At 40.6% G+C, this 20769-nt stretch overlaps 1 protein-coding gene across 4 annotated transcripts in view; it reads left to right on the top strand.

The window, feature by feature from the left end:
* TPPP (tubulin polymerization promoting protein) overlaps positions 1-20769 on the top strand; it is a 93826-nt gene that overhangs the window by 11941 nt on the left and 61116 nt on the right. For all 4 annotated transcript variants that reach the window (XR_012901825.1, XM_006113044.4, XM_006113045.4 and 1 more), the window contains exon 2: positions 6475-6789. Coding sequence is in view for 3 of the 4 variants with exons in the window: in XM_006113044.4 (XP_006113106.2) it covers positions 6475-6789 (315 nt within the window). In the remaining variant the exon portion in view is untranslated. The remainder of the gene's footprint in view (positions 1-6474; positions 6790-20769) is intronic.

The following is a 20769-nucleotide window of genomic DNA, read 5'->3' as shown; positions in this document are numbered from 1 at the left end:
CCCACTCTGCAGGCAGAGAAGAGTCTGAATTCAGTAGAATTGCCACTGTTCTCTCCTTTGGGTGAGAAGCAGGCAATGTGGAAGCCAGTCAAAGGAGCAGTGGCTCACAGTGGTTATCCTTTTCATTGCAATTTAGGGTTTGGAGTAAATAGGGGCTGGAGGTGGTGTGGATAAGCTTATGAGAATTCCTTTGCAAGAGAGTCCGTAGCTGGTATAACTGCTGATTCCTTTCTCTCTACATCAGTGGCGAGTCCTACCAGGATTTGTTAATTTATTAGATATATTTGTGGACGAATCAGTGTTTTTCATATACAAGATACAAGGTCCCTTTTTTTCTGCTTCCTAGTGTAATAAAGGATTTGTACAGATTAAAAATCGTGATTAATTGCACACTTTAAAAATTAATTGCAATTTAAACTGTGATTAAACAGTAGAATAGCAATTGAATTTATTAAAATTTCTAGATTTTTTTTCTACATTTAAAAATGTATTGATTTCAGTTCCAACACAGAATACTAACTGTACCCGGCTCACTTTATATTATCATTTTTACTGCAAATATTTGCACTTTAAAAATATAGAAATAGCTGTTTTCAGGTCACCTAGTGCTATCTCTTATTGTGAAAGTGCAATTTACTTTGTTTTGTTTGAGTGCAGCTATGTAACAATGTAAAATTTAGAACCTACAAGTTCACTTCTCTTTCTTAGTCAGCCAATTGCTAAGATGAAAAGTTTGTTTGCATTTACAGAAGATAATGCTGCCTGTTTCTTATTTACACTGTCATCTGAAAGTGAAAACAGGCATTCACATGTCACTTTTGTAGCCAGCATCACAAGATACTTGTGTTAGATGTGCTAAATATTAATATGTTCTTTCATGCTTCAACCACCATTTCAGATGATTGATTTTGCTCAATAACAATCTAAAGCAGCGTGGACTGATTCAGATTCATTACTATCATCCGAGTCAGATGCTACCTGATAAAGGTTGGTTTTCTTATTTGGTGGTTTGCCTTCTGCAGTAGAAGAACATATGAACGGTCATACAGGGTCAGATCAAAAGTCCATCTAGCCCAGTATCTTTTCTTCCTACAGTGGCCAATGCCAGATGCCCCAAAGTATATTCCACACTTTGTCCCCCTCAGATTTTAGAAGTCACTTCAGCTTCTTCGACGTTGGGCTGAGTTCTGTAACTATATTTAGCCACCTCACATTAATACCTTCTTTGTGTTTTGTCAGATCTGTGGTGAAGGTGGTGTTTAAAACCAACAACATGACCTGGGTCATCATCCATGACTGCTATAACCTGAAATACATGGCAGAATGCGGGTAAAATATCGGGAGACCCATATTTCTCCCCAAAGGAGTTCAGTCACAAATTTAATTATTTTTTAGCATTTGTCATCAATATAGAAGCATATTCTCTGGAATGATGGCTGAAGCCTGAAGGGCCTATTGACATCAAAAAGCAGGTAGCATTATCTTCTGCAAATATAAACAAATTTATTTGTCTGAGCAGCTGGCTGAACAAGAAGTAGGACTGAGTAGACTTGTAGGCACTAAAATTTTCCATTGTTTTTTATTTTTGAATGTAGTTAGTTTTTGTATGTAACTTTACATTTTTAAGTTTATTTTTAATGGTAAAGAGATGACACTACAGTACGTTTATGAAGTCAGTTGAAAATACTATCTGTTTATAATTTTTTCAGTGCAAATCTTACTATATATTTTAGAAATGTGTGTCTGTCAGTAATTTGTCCAAGAGCTCCTCCTAAATGGTAAGAGCTAGGACCACCAAATTTAGTATGCAACTTCCTCTTATCATAACATAAGGCAAGATAAGGGTTTGGTTGATCCAGAACATTGGGATGTGCCTGGAATTACATTTTCTCATGAAAGGGAAGGGTCTGGTAGGAGGGACAGTTGTACTGCATAATGACCACAGGGGCAGCAAGGGGACTGGGACAACTATAAAACCATTGGTTAAGCAGGGGGCAAGTGTGGAGAAAGGCACAGCTATGTGCTATATATTTCTGAGATTTGCCTCTGTCTGTCCCTCAGTTGGGGGACATGCACCCCTCCCTGAGCCGTGCCTGCTGTAGTTGCAGCAGCCATGGACATAGACTTCTCACCTGGCCCCGAGCTGCTGTGGTGAGAGCAGGCTGGGTTGTCTCCTCTTCCTGAGGCAGGCTATGTACTGAACTCCTCATCCCCAGCCAGACCCCAGAACAATGATTTAAACGAAGAAAAACAAATCAGATCCCACCTATACCTGAGCAATGCTGGATAAAACTTGTAGAATTTATAATAAAATATTATAAAGGTGAGCACTGTACACTTGCATTCTGTGTTGTAACTGAAATCAATATATTTGCAAATATAGAAAAACATCCAGAATTGTTTAATACATTTCAATTGGTATTCTATTATTGTTTAACAGTGCAATTAAAACTGCAACTAATTTTAAAATCACTTATTAATTTTTAGTTAATCGTGTGAGTTAACTGTGATTGAGAGCTTGATTTTTGATGCTCTAAGCAGGAAGGGCATTTCCATAGAAATCTCTGACAGCCGTGAGAAAAGGCACAACTCTATAAGATCTTGTGTTTTAGATGGAGTAGTTCTTTGAAGTTGGTTTGCTTTTCATCTGAAATTTGACTTTCTAAGTATGCAATTGGAGCCCTTTTGATAAACTTTCTATAGTCACTGAAAATACTGTGATGTGAGGGTGATTTATTTATGGGTGAGAGGAAAAAGCTCACCTCAAAAAGGAATTATTTTAAGTCCATGGATATTCCTTCATTTAGCTATACCAGTAATGTGTTAATTTATCAGGTATATTTTATCTCCAGTTTGCTCACAGACTAATCCCAAACATGATATTCAAAATAACAGAAGGAATCATTTTTATGACTCATTCTTGGAGCCATGTTCAGAGGGAATGCATAAGTTAGTTTCTGAAATGAGTATGTGTAGATTTACTAGTATATGCAAGAGAGTCTAATAATTGTAATAAATATGTTGAAAAAGGTGAAAGTTAAAGGAACACCATCAACTTTAAAAAATCAGGGTGTTAATATTGATCTATGAAATCCTAATTTGGCATAGTCCTGGCTATCTTTCTCTCAAGGAAACCTTTGTGACAGTTATAGTCAGCTGGGGCACTGGTGTTCATAGCTCTGAGATTAAAAAACTACTTTGAACATGAAGTAGTTCTACCAGGGGGGTCTTCCACTCCAGAATTCATTTTCCCACGGGTTTGACCACACTGGAGTTTGGAAACGTTTGGGCTACGTCTACACTGGCCCCTTCTCCGGAAGAGGCATACTAATTTAGAACTTTGGAATAGGGAAATCTGCGGGGGATTTAAATATCCCCCGCGGGATTTAAATAAACATGGCCTCCGCTTTTTTCTGGCTTGGGGAAAAGCCGGAAAAAAGCATCTAGACTGGCGCAATCCTCCGGAATAAAGCCCTTTTCCGGAGGATCTCTTAGAAAGGAATAAGGATCCTCCGGAAAAGGGCTTTATTCCAGAGGATCGCGCCAGTCTAAAGCCCTTTTCCGGAGGATCCTTATTCCTTTCTAAGAGATCCTCCGGAAAAGGGCTTTATTCCGGAGGATTGCGCCAGTCTAGATGCTTTTTTCCGGCTTTTCCCCAAGCCGGAAAAAAGCGGAGGCCATGTTTATTTAAATCCCGCGGGGGATATTTAAATCCCCCGCAGATTTCCCTATTCCAAAGTTCTAAATTAGTATGCCTCTTCCGGAGAAGGGGCCAGTGTAGACGTAGCCTTGTAGTCTGATTTTACTACCCTGCTCTCTTCTTAGGCTGCACCAACATTGAGGTTTGTTTTAAAATCTGCCACCCCTATTCCAGCATCATTGGGAATGTATAGGCTGGTGTCCAGTGTGTTTTTAACGAAGTGTAACTTAATTCTTTACAGAACACATCTAGGCAGCATGGTGGTAAAGCTGCTTGCAAGTGGTCTAAACTAACACTCCTACACATGGAGCTGCAGTGGTCCGAGAACTTCATTGTAGGAAAGATTTTGTTGTGACTTTTCCAGTTAGATCTCAGTCTGGCTTCTGCCATTTTTCTTACCTTATTTGTGCTCAGATAACTTGTAGTAAGGCACATTTCACAAATCAAAAATGAAATGAGAGTAATTAACTTTTTTTTTTAAGATGTCTGGAATGCATGCTACTAATATGAAGAGCTGTCATTTTTTTTATTGTAACTTATTTGGATCTCTGAGTCTTTGTTTAAACTTAAAATATACAGTCGGCAGAGTATCATTTATGGACACGTTACATGTTCAAGTTTATCATGTAATACCAATACAAAGCTCTTTTGTTGTAATAGTCTTTGTTACAAGATTGCCTGTAATATAGGGCTACAAAAACCTAGCTTCAAGAAGTTCATTATAATCTCTTACAATTGAGTGCGCTCTCAGCTCTCAACAAAGACGCTTACAGAGAGGATGCACTCTGTTGGAAATAGGTATAAATATATGCAGTAGTTGTATATAAATTTGTTAACAGAGCCAAAATGATGTCTGGGAAAACTTGAGGATCTTGAGAGTTGTGTAGAACTAACCTAGGTGCTTTATTAAGATAATTAATTCTGCATTGTTCTGCTGGTGAACATGAAATAATACAGTGACATCTTAAAGTTTTTTGTCTGGGAAGCAAAATTTAAGAATGAGTTTGAGTAGAGAATTCACACAACAGTTACAGTATTGTGTAAACAATAACAAATCTGGAATACTAGAAAAAAGGAAACTTGTACTTCTGTTTTCTCCCCCCTTCTGCCTAAGGGTTAGAGATGTTAATCATTGGCAACATTAAATTTGTGTGCCTATTTGAGTGTGAGAATTCCAGTGGTACAGACTTTAGATGCTTGATGTTACGACCTGTACCCACGCAAGGAGACTGAATACCGCATGGATTCTACTGTGTATCTGATGGGTATTGGGGCAGATTGTCCTTGGCACCCAGGCTCTATTCTGGAAAAGGCCCCAAATAGATCAGCAGCTGTTGCACAACAAATTGAAGATGGGCAGCTGCTGTTGCAGTGTGCAGGGCACAGGCTGAGTAGGAAAAAGACTCAGTCATACCCACTTTCCTTCCTCTGAGGTTGCATTATATAATTTGGGGACTGGCCTGAGAGGCGGCAGAAGTTGAGCCAAAATCTAATTTAGGCATTCTATCACATTCATTGCGGATGTGTGTGAGCACTGGGGTCAACCAACAATGACCTCCCATAATTCAGGAGTAAAATCCGCACTCAAACGTGTGGTAGTCGCTACACAAGCTAACTAAACTGTGTTAAAAGGATGTGGTGTCTTACCCATTTCAGAAGTGAACACAGAGTTCAGACATAGAGCTTTCCAGCCCATATCCAGAGAGGGTTGAACTTGACTGGAGTTGTGTATTTTTCACTTTCCACTGATGAATGCCCTGGATCAGTGGTTCTCAAACTTTTGTGTTGGTGACCTCTTTCTTGCATCAAGCTTCTGAGTGTAACCCCTCCCCTCCATAGATTAAAAACACGTTTTAACATTTTTTTAGCACTATTATAAATGCTGAAGGTGAAGTGGAGTTTGGGTTGAAGATTGACAGCTCATGACCCCAGCATAGTAACTGTGCAACCCCTAGAGGGGAGTCACAACCCCCTATGTGAGAACCCCTGCCAAGTGTTGGAAGATTCTAATGGAAGGAAATTATACTGCGCTTTTGTAGTCTTACTTCCACGTGATGCTACCTGCAAACTGGTGCTATGTTAAATAGCATTATGCTAAAATCTCCCCAGAAGGGCATATCAGACATAGGTGCTGGAATTAAGAATGCTGTGGGTGCTGGCTTGAAGTAGTAATAACAACCTAAATACATGGTTTCCTCCTTCAGTACCACCACTGTACAAATTGTTCTAGCACCACTGTCCTATCAAAATTCTGAGAAGTAAAACAGGCGGACTAATTGAAATCAAATCTGAATAGCATCACCTGGAATAGGAATAAGCTTTTATAGTGCTATTACTTCCTGTAGGTGTTGACTGCAACTTACTGTAGCAGGTCAGGTCTCTGACTTTTGCCTCATAGTTTTGCTAACAGTTTAATGAGAACCCATGGCTGTGTGGACCTTGCTATCAGGCACTGAAAGTTCCATAGTGTGTTTTGGCATAATGCTGTTTCAAACATTTAGTGTGTAGAAGTAGGGTCCATGCTTCCATTTAGTGTGTCGCTAGTGTGCTTTAGAGTTGCACTCTGGATTGCCCCATGTTATCTCCACATAGACAAACCCTAACAGAAAGAATCAAGTTACTAACAGTAGGTGTAAGCTCCTTTCACTGACTACAGCATAGACTGTAGCATGTGGAAAGCATATTTCTCAAGGGACAACCTAACAAAGAGAGGGTAACTATGCAAGTTAATCTGTAGGGAAAGAACTGATTTTTTTTTCCCCTCATCTTTGTAGCATGATGGCTGACAATAAAACAAAGTCCATTAAACCTGCCAACAAGACTCCTCCAAAGTCTCCAGCAGATCCAGCAAAAGAGAGAGCAGCCAAAAGGCTATCTTACGAGTCAAACAGTTCGCATGAGGGTGCTATGGCAGCAGAACTTAGTGCTCTAGAAGAGGCTTTTAGAAAATTTGCCATCCACGGAGATACCAGAGCCACAGGAAAGGAAATGCATGGGAAAAACTGGTCAAAATTGTGTAAGGACTGTCACGTGATAGATGGGAAGAATGTGACGATCACGGATGTTGACATTGTCTTCAGTAAAATCAAGTAAGTTCCTTCTCTTTCCCCGCTCCCTTGTCTTGTTGTAATTTCACCCTTTCCATGTTTATATTACCCCCTCCAAACTGATGTGATTCATAGAATTAACATTTTATGAGCAATAGTAGGTACAGCACGCAACGTGTACCTCTGCCATCATTATGCCCTTTCATGTTTGCTTTATGCACTTTGAAAATGTTCTTTAAACTTCTGAGCAGCTGTCCTTAGCTGAATTGTTTCATGTCTTCAGCTACAGTACATTCAGGACAGATGCATGTTTATCAGAACAAACTGCTAAGTTTAAAAAAAAAAAAAAAAAAGCACTGGGTAAGTGTCATGAACGCTTGTACTAAAGGAACTCTGGCTCTGGCTGTAGTTTTGGTAAGTGAGGGGTAAAGCATGTATAGTTCTTTAGGTTTTAAACACACTTGTAAGCCAGAGGGCAGAATCACCAGCTGGGGCAGTTCAAATAGCAACCACAGGCTCTCTTGTTTTGCCTGTTGAAGGCTAAGAAGCCAATCTGATGGAGGTAATAAATAAGATTTTCCTGGTGGTCCTAATATTGTATGGCATGGGATGCATCTGCATCACAAATATGCCATCTGTGTCTCTCTTTTTGTGGCTGAAGCCTTCTAATTATCAGCTGCAGAAAACTGAATGGTGTACTGGTGGTGTAGATGCATGTCCATGCTGCCCATAGATTGGCACCTCCAAGCAAATCTTATTTTTTACTTCAGTGAAAATTGGAATCCTACCTCCAAAAAGGGGGGCGGGGGAGTGAAGACCTGATCCAAAACCCACTGAAGTCAATGGAAAGAAAGTTAGTTTGGTGGACTTTGTATGAAGCCCTAACATTGCTATCTTGCGTTTCCCCTTCAAACTACTCAAGTTTGACCATTTTTGGGAACTCCAGCGTATCAGTTCTTTAGGCCCTTCACCCTTCATTACATAGAAATTGTTTAAATTGCACAACATTGTGTTCTTTTGGGACAAATTTTCAGCAAGATTCCTTAACTTGCTTATAGTTTGGAGGAGTATATGTTTACACGTGCACTAACCCACAGTTTCATGTGCAAATGCTGGTTTGAGGCCATGCAGATTGATACAGCTGCACGTTCAGATAAATAGGCTTGCTAAAAACATGAACCTTGGAGCCCATCAAAGATAAGCAGTACAGAAAAGAAAGGACCCTTTACAGACTGTCCACTGTACATGAATCATGGGACATCATGTAACTACTACTTGAATGTGTCCATTGTTTGTTTGAACAATCTCATCCACTGGCTTTTTCTTAATGTTTGTTGTTTTCTGAGTGGGGAAAAATGCTGTTTGCAGTGTGTTTCTTCTTTCAGCTATTTGTTTCTTGCTCCGTCTTCAGTTGACAAACCACTGTTGACACTCCAATCCTTTTCTTCTTGGGTCAGTCTCTCACCATCTCTGCTCCCATGACAATATCTTTCTGGAGAGTTTGTTGCCATAACCAGGCTCTGTATTTTAATTAGACTCTGTTCGATGAACTCCCCTGGTGTAATAGATGGTGAAGCTTCGAGATGTTTAGGCTTTAATTTTTGTGAATTTTTAATGAATTTGTGTGTTTAATGAATTTAGATGGATAATGTCAGTGTTTATTTTCAAGTATTCCTTGCTTTTATCAATTTAAAATGTCTGTGGCTAGCCTAACAGGAAATGACAAACCCTCGGGCTACTTTCTCAGGCCTTTTTCCATGCAGTAAATGATGTGATAGGTCTTTATTGTTGAAGAAAAAAATAGTCAGTGCACTATGTTGATGGATCCGGAGGACTCAGACCTGATGCCTACTGGTGTGTAGTGGATTCACTTTTGTTGTGAGGGAGTGTAATGTGGTGCCTTTGGAACATGGGACTAGAGAGAGAATGAACTTATATAAACACAAGACACTTCCACTTCCCAGTGATCCTTATGCCCAAGGAGATAACCGATACGATGTATAAAAATAGCTCAGAAACTTGTGATGTCTCAGCCTTTGTTGGAACTACAGATCTGCAGCTATTACAGGGTTAATTGCTTCCCTCTTTAGGTATGGGGATCACTGAGTCTTCCTTCCTTGGGGTGTTGGCTCTTCTGCCTGAAAGAACCCTGTCTTCTGACTTTTCTCCTGGCTCTCTGCTTCCTTTTGGAGCTATGTGGTATAATTATAGCAATGTCGATTCCAGATCTATTCAGTGTGGGTGAAACCAGGCACTTGCTATGCTCTCAGATGAAACCGCACAGAAAAATAAGACACACACCACATTTCCTGTGGGTGTACGCGTTTCAAAAAACAATCGCTTCCTATTTGATCTCAGTTCTCATCCACAACACTTTCAAAAGACAAACCTGTGAGCTTAAACTTACAACTCTGCTAGACACTAAAAATCATGGACTGAACAGAGGTGCTGGATTTATGGTTTATTACACCAATCTATAACTCACTGCCTCTTTTCATCATACTACTACAGAGGTGTTAATGAGCTAGTCTACCTTGAATGGTCCTTTGGCATATTTGCTAACTAGTTATGCTAAATCATCTCTTCCATCTTGCGTTTTGCTGTGACATTCTTGATTCCTTTTCCAGACTAGAAGGAGAGCTCTGTGTCCTTTGAATACTTGTCTCTCTTCTCCCCCCCGCCCCCCAAACAGAATTTGGCTCAATAAAAGATATTACCTTCTCCATCCTGTCTCCTTGGAGCTGTCAGCCAAGGATAGTGCTGAAACAAAGCAGCTTAGCCTCTTATCCTGTCCCCCACCCCTGGTCAATCAATTGGAGAAACCAGTTTTCCATTATTAATGTGCACACTCGTTGCCTCCTTAATGTCATTCTCCAGTGCCCAAGTATGGTGGAGTCGTAGGACGTAAGTGTTGAGTAGCCACTGCTGGCGGTCTGGTTTTCAGAGTCTTCTACCCAACAGTGCCAGGACCCAGTATTAACCTTCAGGTACTGTTGTTTGTTGATATCTGAAGTCACTGCATTTGTAATAGTTGAAAGATGGAATAATAAGCTTTTCTGTAAATTTTCTGTATAAATTATTATTTTTAGCTATGACACTTCTTTTTTGTATTTTATTGGTGGAAATTTTCAGCTGAAATTTTCAATGAAGACAATTTTCTGACCAGCCATGCTCTTAAGGTATAACTGGAAGTAAGTATGTTAAGAAGCGGCTAACTGACAAATTGTATCGACTAAACGATTAGTTGTTAAGGGCCCCCCTGTGGCTCTGCTGTTTAAATGTAGTAGGAGCTGGGAGTGCAAGTGGTCTGGCTCTTACGCATTTAAAATGCAGAGCCACAGCAGGGGTAGGTACGGGACTGAGCAATCCAAGCCCCATCGGGTCCTAGACTGCTGCGCCTCTGCCTCCCCTGCCCCCACCCCCTGCATCATGGAGAGGGTGCTGGGAGGAACCGGCTTTTAAGCCTGTTCCCTGAAGCACCAGTTCCGGCTTCCCCTCCGATCCCCTGTGCTGCCTCTGATACAGAGGCAGTAAGGAGGGCAGGGAGTGAGAAGTCAAGTAATTAGAAGCCTGTGGAATCTGGAAACAATTTAAGCTTAGTGAAATCAGTTTTCAGTCAGAATCACTGTGTCTATATGTATGTGGCTGCTAGTCTGGGATGCAGGATAGCTTCTGAAAATAAGGAATAGATGATCACTGCTGACTCCTTTTGTTCAAAGTCATCTGAATGATGGAGTTAGTTCAGTTGTTCCGAGATACCCTTTTATGCTACAGGAAATAATTCTCTTCCTTCTCCCCCCCCCCCCCCGCCTCCGCAGAGTGCTGGTACTGGTCGGACACACTGGAACTTTCCTTAGGAGGTGCTGAACACCTTGCAGGCTCTGGCAATCTTTCTCAACATGAACAGTATTTATTGGACTAAGCAAACATAATCTATGAAGATTCTAGTGAATCTGCATGGTTTGAAAGGCAAGTTTCCTTGCGACTTTTTAAGGAAGTCCAGCTAAGGTTTATTATAATACACAACATTGATGATGAAATCATGTGATAGCTTAGTTACTGTTAAAATGTAAAATTCAGAGTCACTGTCAGTCTCCAGGTGAATACTTGAATTCAGACTGGATTGTACTTATGTTGGTGGTTTTGTGGGAGGAAGATATACAGGACAGAATATGAATTTAACAGATCTGGGAGTGTCTAGCTTCTGAATGTAAATTAGAGTAAGAGGAACACACAAAAATAGAGATGATTAGAAAAATATGAAAGTGTGTTTTTTTTTTTTTTTTTTTTTTTTTTTTATGGGGAATGTGTGTTTTTTGTTTGATAATCATCTGGATATTTGAAGACACTTAAGACACCACCCATAAATCCCAGATGTTTGATGGATTTGAGTACAAATTACTATAATCTAATATTTAACTCTAGAAATGCATTATTTGCAAGGTCCAACTTACTTTGTGATCATGCAGAAATTGCAGATTCCTCAAAATTTAATTGGCATACTTTTCAGTTTATGGTTTTGCATACACATTGAGATTTTAAACATACTTTTTCCCCATTTGTGCGGTAGAACCCCATTAATCCAAACTGATAGGGGCTGAGGCTTGCACTGTCAGCCCTGTGCACTAATGATGAAATACAGTTGCAGCAAAATGTCTAGTTTCTAAAAAAAATTGCAGGCAGGAAATAATACTTGAGTGTTTATATTGTTCCAGCAAATTTTTCTTAAATAGGCTTTCTCTGGCTTTACCAAATTACTGCAGTTAATAAAATTACATTATTACTTTTCTGCAATTTTTCCATGTCCTGTGTACAACTCAGTTGCAATTATTTGACAGTCATCTTGTGATTCAAGTAGGGCCTTTATTATTTTCTATTTGATCCCTGTTCATTGCTCTTCACTTTAAAAACTTTGTCACCCAGTCATAGAATATAAGCAGAGATTACTAGTTACAGACTGCAGATAGTTGCAGGGTATTTATGCATGAAGCATGCAATTTGGTAGAAATTGGGATTATCAACAAGAAAAAGGACTAAATTAACAACAAATAATTAAACCAGCTCTAGTTTAAAAAGGTTAAATTAACCAGTCTGAGACAAACTGGGAAACCAATTTCTGATTTATGTTCTATGTACTGCAAAAAGCTCATAAAGACACATTTCTCAATACTGTATTGGCAATATCATATGAATATTGAACACTGTTATTTCATTCTTTCTTGCCTGTATAGGCAAGTGGAATTATTCTAAATGAAAATTTTACAATATAGTATGGGATAAAATAATATACTAAATGCAGTAAGCAAAGACTGTGAAACCATTCCTTGCCCCCCACACTTTCACAGACAGAACTGTTAGGTGGAAAGGCTCATTGCCTCCCTGAAGCTACCAGTAAACTATTTAAATGATTGTTTATCAGATGAACATGTTCAACTCGTCATGTAGTCTCAGTTTTGTCATCACAGCCTGCAGTCTTCACCCCCACCCCCCACATTCCTATAGATGGTATACTATGGTATATTGCCTGTGCACTTATTTATATTGCCAGATAATCCTGGTTTTAAAAGTAGCTTTGTATTTCAGCTTCCTTATGTGTGATTTTTATTATTGTTTTACTGTCTTGTATAAAATCAGCAAAAGCAGACCAGTACATACCACTGATAAGCAGGAAAAGTTTACCTTCTGGGAAGCATAATTTTTCAAAAGGTCATCAATCACTCTTTGCATTTTTGATATTATAAGTCAAAGCCAGGCGCAACCGCAGTTAGGGATGTTAAAAATTGAATAATAGGCTAACCATGTAACTACTGAACATTTCATTTACACGGTTACCCATGCTGCGGATTCAGGGTTATCCCGCCCCAGTTACCCTGCAGCAAAGGCTCCCTGGGAACAGGGCCACCAGCCCCTGCTGGCCTGGCTCCCGAGGAGGTGGCTTCGCTGCTGCAGCGAAATGACCTCCCTGGGAGAGTAGCCAGCAGTGAAGCCTGCTCCCCTGGAGTGCAGCAGTGCAGCCCTTGCCCACTTGGCTCCCAGGGAGGAGGCTTCAACGAGTGTAACTGACTGTCAACCGATAAACATGAAACAGGTAGTCGTTTGCACTTCAACAGAGAGTAGTTATTAATGGTTTACAATCCTGCTGGAAAGGTATAACAAGTGGGGTTCTGCAGGGGTCTGTTCAGGGACCGGCTCTGTTAAATATCTTCATCAACGATTTAGATATTGGTATAGAAAGTACGCTTATTAAGTTTGCAGATGATACCAAGCTGGGAGGGGTTGCGACTAATCTGCAGGATAGGGTCATAATTCAAAATGATCTGGACAAATTGGAGAAATGGTCTGAGGTAAACAGGATGAAGTTTAATAAAGACATATGCAAAGTGCTCCACTTAGGAAGGAACAATCAGTTTCACACATACAGAATGGGAAGTGACGGTCCTGGAAGGAGTACGGCAGAAAGGGATCTAGGGGTTATAGTGGACCACAAGCTGAATATGAGTCAGCAGTGTGATGCTGTGGCAAAAAAAGCAAACATGATTCTGGGATGCATTAACAGGTGTGTTGTGAGCAAGTCACAAGAAGTCATTCTTCCACTCTACTCTGCGCTGTTTAGGCCTCAGTTGGAGTATTGTGTCCAGCTCTGGGCACCACATTTCAAGAAATATGTGGAGAAATTGGAGAGGGTCCAGAGAAGAGCAACAAGAATGATTAAAGGTCTAGAGAACATGACCTATGAAGGAAGGCTGAAAGAATTGAGGTTGTTTAGTTTGGTAAAGAGAAGATTGAGGGGGGACATGATAGCCGTTTTCAGGTATCTAAAAGGGTGTCATAAGGAGAAGGGAGAAAAGTAGTTCGTCTTGGCCTCTGAGGATAGAACATGAAGCAATGGGCTTAAACTGCAGCAAGGGAGGTTTAGATTGCACATTAGGAAAAAGTTCCTAACTGTCAGGGTAGTCAAACACTGGAATAAATTACCCAGGGACGTTGTGGAATCTCCATCTCTGGAGATATTTAAGAGTAGGTTAGATAAATGTCTATCAGGGATGGTCTAGACAGTATTTGGTCCTGCCATGAGGGCAGGGGACTGGACTTGATGACCTCTCAAGGTCCCTTCCAGTCCTAGTATTCTATGATTCTATGATCCCTAGTCCCAATAGCACCCCATCAGAAGACAGACACATTTTTTCAATATATTGGATGGTGACTTTTGATGGGAGGACCTCAAAGTAATTTATTTAGCGTGGATGTTCCTGTAATTATGGAAACCGTATGTCTGCCTGTATGCTAGGCTAGTGCTAAAACGCTTTGCTTTAATAGTAGATATTTCACAATATTAGCTCACTTGATTGCTGCTATTTTTTCTTGCATCCTCTATGCTTTATTTTGGAGGCATATTTATTTTATGGTTGCCATACCAAAAAGAGCAGGCTGGATAGTATTGTAAATTTTTTTTTTTTAAAGAAATACATGAAGCTAACGTTCAGTAAAGTTTGGACTGTAAGGTTCCTTAGGCATTTTTCAGCATTGGGGGTCAGCTGCCTTCCTTTTTAGAAGGGTGTTTCTTCAAGTGCTTGCATGTATCCACTCCAGTATAGGTGTTTGCATGCACCATGCACAGCTGCTGGATTTTTTTTCCTCCTTAGTGGTATGCAGTAGGTGGGTTCTAGCCCCTCCCTCCGGTGTTGTGCATTCAAAGCATTGCTATAAAGGACTCTGCCAACCCTGCTTCCCTTCATTTCCGTCTTACCGCTCGTGACCGTTTCTGGAACCCTCATTGCCTAGGCAATTCTTCTCTTAGCGGATTGTCTCTCAATTTTAGTGTGCATAGTGTCATTTCAGTAGTTTCTAGATCGTTTGGTCTCATCCGCTGTTAGATAGTGGAGTTGTTCCTCATCCTAGTGCTAAGCCTTGGTCATTAGGTTTCAAGCCTCGTGCTTTGTGCAGTAAGTCTGTGCCTTTGAGTGAGCCATACTAGAGCGCCTCAAGTGCTATGGGGAAGCTCCCAGAGGAGACAGCTGCCAAATTTGCATGGAGTCGAAGCCCCCGCCTTAGAAGGACCAAGCTGGTCCATTTAAAGGTCCTCCTCATGGAGGCGGCCCTAAGGCTGGCCTTAGAGCCATGCTTGGATTTGCACCAAGCACTTTGGCCTTGGCCCAGATCACGCCTCTATTGACCCAAGTGTCTCAGTGCTGATCCTCTTCCCAGTGTCCAAGAAACACTGCAAGTACCAGGAGAAGAGCAGATCTCTAGTGCCAAGGGAGATCAAGAACAAAACCTATGCTGAGCTGCTCTCTGGTATCTTACCATGAGGTGCCTGCACCTACTACCACCACCATCCTATGATGCTTTCTCAGAGTTAGTGCACTAGCCAGTTGTCAGTGTCATTGACACCTGAAGCCGCCTTTGCAGCAAGAGACCTTCTAACCCTGCTGGTGCTGGGCTCACTGGAGGTTGTCCCCAAGTGGAAGAGCATCTCTGCCAGTTTCGTGCTGGGTGCTGTAACAGCTGGGAAAAGGGAAACTGTTGCTTACAGCTGCAAGATCTCCTTGGCAACCCTCTCCGGTACTGAGTGGCACAGCCATGGCTTCTGCAGCTTAGCTCATTGTCTTTGGATTTGGAAGTGGGATCATAGCCCCCAGTTGATGCAGCGAACCCTGTTGCTCCCTGGGCCATTTTTACCCCCACCTTGGCTCTGAATTCATCAGTAATACTGGGAGCCAGGCCATCGTATCTATGGGTTCAAGGCAACCTTGAAAATCCTAAGACTTTATGTAATGGCAACTTTTATTCTGCAGACTGGCAGGCAGGAACAACAGAGGAGGTGGTGTGAGTCCCTTCCCCGTCTTCCCAGTTTTGACAGGGTCTTCCAAAGGCTCATTTTGACAAGACTCTTGAGGTTGACATTGTGGTTCCTTGCATGTTGGATCCAGCTACTCCTTCCCCCTGTTCTCCAGCTGCCTGGATCCATATCACCTCAAACCACGGCGTTCTGAGCACAATAGAACTGGGTTACATTAGCCAATTCCTTCCTACCATGCCTTTTCCCCCGCCATCTCTCTTCAGGGACCCTTCTGTCAGGGCTGTTATCCGCTCACTCTGAGTACAGAAGGTGGGGCCCGCAAGAGACCTTAAAAATACCTTGCCTCTATAGGCTTCTGCTTAAAAGCTCCCCAAGGTCACAGATTTCCTTGCCTTGGGAGCTAGCTGCTGCCATCAAGTGATTTAATCCCTGATAACCAGGAAGAACTCTTGAATTTCTTCCCAAGGTATATTCCCAAGCTCTTTTGCCATAAGAGAGCTTGGGGAAAAAAAAAAAGAAACAAAAAAGACAGAAAATTAACTACGTCTCTCTGATACCCTGAGTGTGCCTGCTTAGCCTGAGAAGTCAGCTATGTCTACACATCAGATTTATTTTGGGATACCAGAGGTATCCTGACATAGCGACCCTGCGTCTTCACAAGCTATTTGTTACTTCAAAATACTTTGCAAAGTAACAGACATGCTATTTCAGCATGCTGGTAACCTTCGTTTCACGAGGGTTAAGGGATGTCTTGAAATAGCACTTTATTTTGAAATAGGTACGCAATGTGCGTAGCGCAAATTGCGTACTTATTTCGAGTTTAGAGTACAGTGTAGACATAGCCTCACAGGCCTGTTATTTTCAAGGACACAGAATCAAATAATCGCCTTAAAGGTGATTTTATTAACACAACAAAAAGGTGTACTTTATAAAGCATGCTTGGTTGCTAGGTATTAGAGCGACTAAAGAAAGAGCAGATTAAAACACAGAAGGAAAAAAATGGCATGTTTGGCATAGCTCAGATGTGATGAATAGGGGAGGGAAGGTATGGATTCACAGAGAAGTTTAACCAGACAACCAAAACAAAGAAAAATACCCTGATTGTGACTAAATATACACTTTTCCCTTATTTGCTCATGATCCCTTCATGGTCCAGTCTACTTCCATGCCCCTAATTCCTTGGAGGCATGGTAGTCTTGCCTGGGTTTAAATCATTCTCTTTCTCCCAACTCCTGGCTTAAAACTCACACAGAGAAATGGCAGCCGGTATATACTTAAGATTTAAATTTCAGCACTGTATCCCATTGGTGGTTCTTGCTCCCTGCCAACAATACCCTTAGCTACTTTTTAAATGACAGTTTACATCTCTAATTCAGCATGGCATGTTGTCTTTTCTTTCTTTTTTAACAACCAACCAAACTATTCCAAGTTCTACTCAGCTGTTCATAGTGACAATGGAAAGAATGAAATGTTTTGCACAGAGAATCTCATTGTGGATTACTTGCTGTATCAGAGCATGTTAGGAGCTCATTGATACTCTGCCCCTGGCTAACCTTGTGGCGCATTCTACGAGATCTCAAGCCTCCTCTGATGCCTCTTGCCATCTGCAGGGTGGTAACTTAGTCATTAGTACACCAGTGCATGACACACTATGCCATTATGCAACAGGCCAGAGACTGTGCCAGATTTGGCCAGGCTGTTGTATTATAGTTGGTTGGTCCTTAATTTCTGAACCCACCTTCAATGTGGAATGGACATGTGCAAGCACTTGAAGAAAAAACTGTTACTAAGCTTTCTGCAACTGTTATTCTTCAAGATGTGTTGCACATGTCCATTCCAAAAGCCACCCTTTGTCATCTCTCTCCAGAGGTGGTTGGCAAGAAGAAACTGAAGGGGGAACAGGGTCATCCAGGCTCTTTTATACCAACATTGAGTGTGGTGCAAGGGGGCGCTAGAGCTGACCTAACAGCTATCATTAAGGGAAAAATGTTGGCATCTGTGCTTAGGGCATGCTCAGCCCTACATTGGAGTGGACATGTACAAAATATCTCCAAGAACAACATTACAGAAATGTTAGTAAACATTTTTTTCATTTTTTTTCTAGTTTTTTATGTCACTTCCTTGATGCTGACAGCTGATTTTGTAAAATCTATTCATTTGCATTTCTTGTAATGGCTAAACATGTAACTGCAGGGAAAGTGGGATGAGTTGAGTGAATCTTGTGGCCCTAGAGAAAGCTGCCCAATTGACTAGCTAGAAAAGGAAAAATACAAATTGTCTGAATTTTCATGTTAATCCACCAAAACATTGAGGCTTGTGTCCAAGCAGGTCTGGGAATGTTGCCTTTTCATTCTAAGGAAAGCAAAATATCTAAGAAGAATAGATGTGATTGCCCTCTGACCAGCATTCCGACGTGTTGCTTTGGGAACATAAATTTCTTTGTTTATTGGGGTCAGCAACTGCTCAAGGGAATTTGATACAGTAGATATGCCATACACATGCTCCACTTGTTGGATGCAGTTAATGTGGTGGTAATAATAGCCTTGATATAAATATCTTTGCTCTTATTTTAGAAGTGCAAGCACTAAACACTGTAAGAAAATGGTTTATGGATTGCCATAAAAATGCTAATTCTATGACATTACTTTATAGAAAATTCAAAATATTTCTGTTTATACTGGCACGTTACTATGGATGCAGGCAGGCCTGGGTGACGTCATGCCTTGGATCTCTTGTGAGCATTTATTTAGGTAGTTGTCTCCATGGAAACATTTGTTTGTTTTGATGTTACTATGTGTTAAATTTTAAACAATTTTTTTGGTGGTTCTATACCGGTTTGTTACTGAAGACTCCTGTTTAAACTAATGAAATCCTGTAAATAGACTTTACCTCTTCTGCCCTCCAAAAATAGTCTGGCAAAAAAATCAATCAAAGGCATAATTGTACTCTTAAATTCCAGTAATAGCTTCTTGCGTTGCATTAACATGTTTCATTGTTGTTGAGGAAGCTGTGTATGATAAAGGCCAGAAAACTCTCCTCCATGTTTTTGAGAGGGATTTTTTTTCTTCTCATGGAGAACCCTTACAATATTCCTGACCTGAATAGATCAATCCATGTTCTAACATACTTGCAAGTCAACTGTTTAGCCTAATTCTCACAGTCAGGGTCAACTAAGTCTCATAGGGAATGCTTCTACCTGAGGCCAACTGGGTTTTAATTCAGCAGTAGCTTACTGCTGTGGTAAGGTTATGGAAGAATTAAACCAGAAGTGATCAGCCTGCATGGCTACTTAGTTCAACTTCTGGCAAGGATGAGAATATGCTTGTCCCACTTAACAGTCTGAATACAACCCCAGCTGTCATATATTTGCATTGAAAAGCATTACTTCAAACACTTGTAAAAGAGCAGCACTTTAAAACTTGTGCTTATTTAAAAGTCCACCCAAGAAGTTGGACTGGAAGGCATCATGTTTAATAAGCGCTTTCTGATGCCTCTTGTGGGTTTTTTATTAATACATTGTGCAAGGCAGCGAGACTTCCAAATCAACTTTCTTAAATAAATGAAGCATATTATGGTAATACACAATTTAAAATTATCATCTTTCCTATTTGAGAAGAATTCCACATCCTCCAAGTGGCATTAGTATTTTGATTTTTAGAATCCCACTTGATAACTATTCTACCTGCTTTATGGGATTTTTGCTCACTGTTTCTGACTATATGGGGGAATGAATACTAATTGGATTTGGAATGATACCTAAGGAATTACCTGTGTTAATATTGGTCTTTCAGGCTAACCAAGAATTGGCACAACATAAGCCTGAAAAAGCAGGTAAATGACAGTAGGAAGTGATTTAACATAGTCATTTCTTCCTTTAGTACACATCATATATTTGCTTATTAATTGAAACTACAATTCAGATAGGGCTGCTCAATTCACCTTAGTGTCCAAGAAGCCACGGACCTGAATAAAAGTTGGTATTATGTATGTGCGCCAACAAATAGTGAGGTGGGAGGGAGATGGTTGTTCTTTCAAATAGAAACCCAAACAACCGAAGTATTTATAAGTGTAGAAGTGGGAAATTCTGGGAAGGCAGACTAATAATTCAGATATACTCTAATTTGTGCAGATGTGAAATTTACAGATCAATAAAATAGGTTAGAGGATCAACCTGTATTTTTAAAAACCTATTAACTGAGACTTTCTGGTCCAGCAACATCTGTGGTCTGGCCCAGATGATGCAGGACCAGAGGGTCTTGGTGGAGAACTGGTGGCCAGGGATTCTTGCGTGCTGGGAAGCCTGGTGAGCTGCAGTGGGGCTGCCCGGTGAGATTGGGCCATCTGGCAAGCGGCTGTGGGGCAGAGAGAGAGAGGGGTAGGCCTCCGGCCAGTAGCATAACCAGAGGTAGGAGGGACCAGTGGCAGAGGGAGGACAGAAAGACCTCCACTGGTCCACCTAAATCCCTCATTGAACAAACGGACTCCTAGATAGATGCACATTTCTAAAGTATATAGTAAGAAGATTATCTAACAACTTTACTATCCAGTACAGTTTGCATGAAGTCATTGTGGATTATCAGGGCTTTTTTTTAAATAAGAATAGGGCTCTGATATCAGTCTCTCATGTGGCTCTCATCACTTCAAGTAGAACTGCATTTTCATATTATTCCATATAAACTGTAACTTTTTCTTATCTATTTAATCAACCAAATGTTTTTAACTATGAAAACTAAAATTGGCACCCTGTTTACTGATAACAAATATGTATTTTTCTAGATCAATAACAAGGATTGTGCCCCTCCTCTTCTCCATGGAAACAAAACCAAAACAAAATAAGGTATTGGCCAATCTATAAGGAACCGAGCAGGATTAGTCTACCTGTAAGGAATTTGGCAAAACAAACTCCGCCTGGATAGCCTGTCTGTAACATTTTGCTCCTTTCTTAACCACCCTTTCCAGAAAAATGTTGGTTGTTTTATGGATAAAAGTAGGTAGTATTTGTATACCTAGAAAAGAAAAATCCTCAAACTCATTGCTCCTGACTTCAGGTCAGTCTTAATAAGAATGTTTTTTGCTAAGATCCTTACAGATGACTTACTGAGGACCTCAAAAGGTATGACTGTAAGTGGTGAGATTTATTATTATCCAGATTAATGTCTTGCATTTATACTATAATACAGGACCGCTTCATACAACATAGTTGAAACAAAGTTGTTGTGCAA

The sequence above is a fragment of the Pelodiscus sinensis genome, chromosome 2, assembly GCF_049634645.1.
Source record: "Pelodiscus sinensis isolate JC-2024 chromosome 2, ASM4963464v1, whole genome shotgun sequence".
Lineage (NCBI taxonomy): Eukaryota > Metazoa > Chordata > Testudines > Trionychidae > Pelodiscus > Pelodiscus sinensis.
Note: the sequence above shows the minus strand (reverse complement) of the source record. Positions and strands in the feature narration are given on the sequence as shown.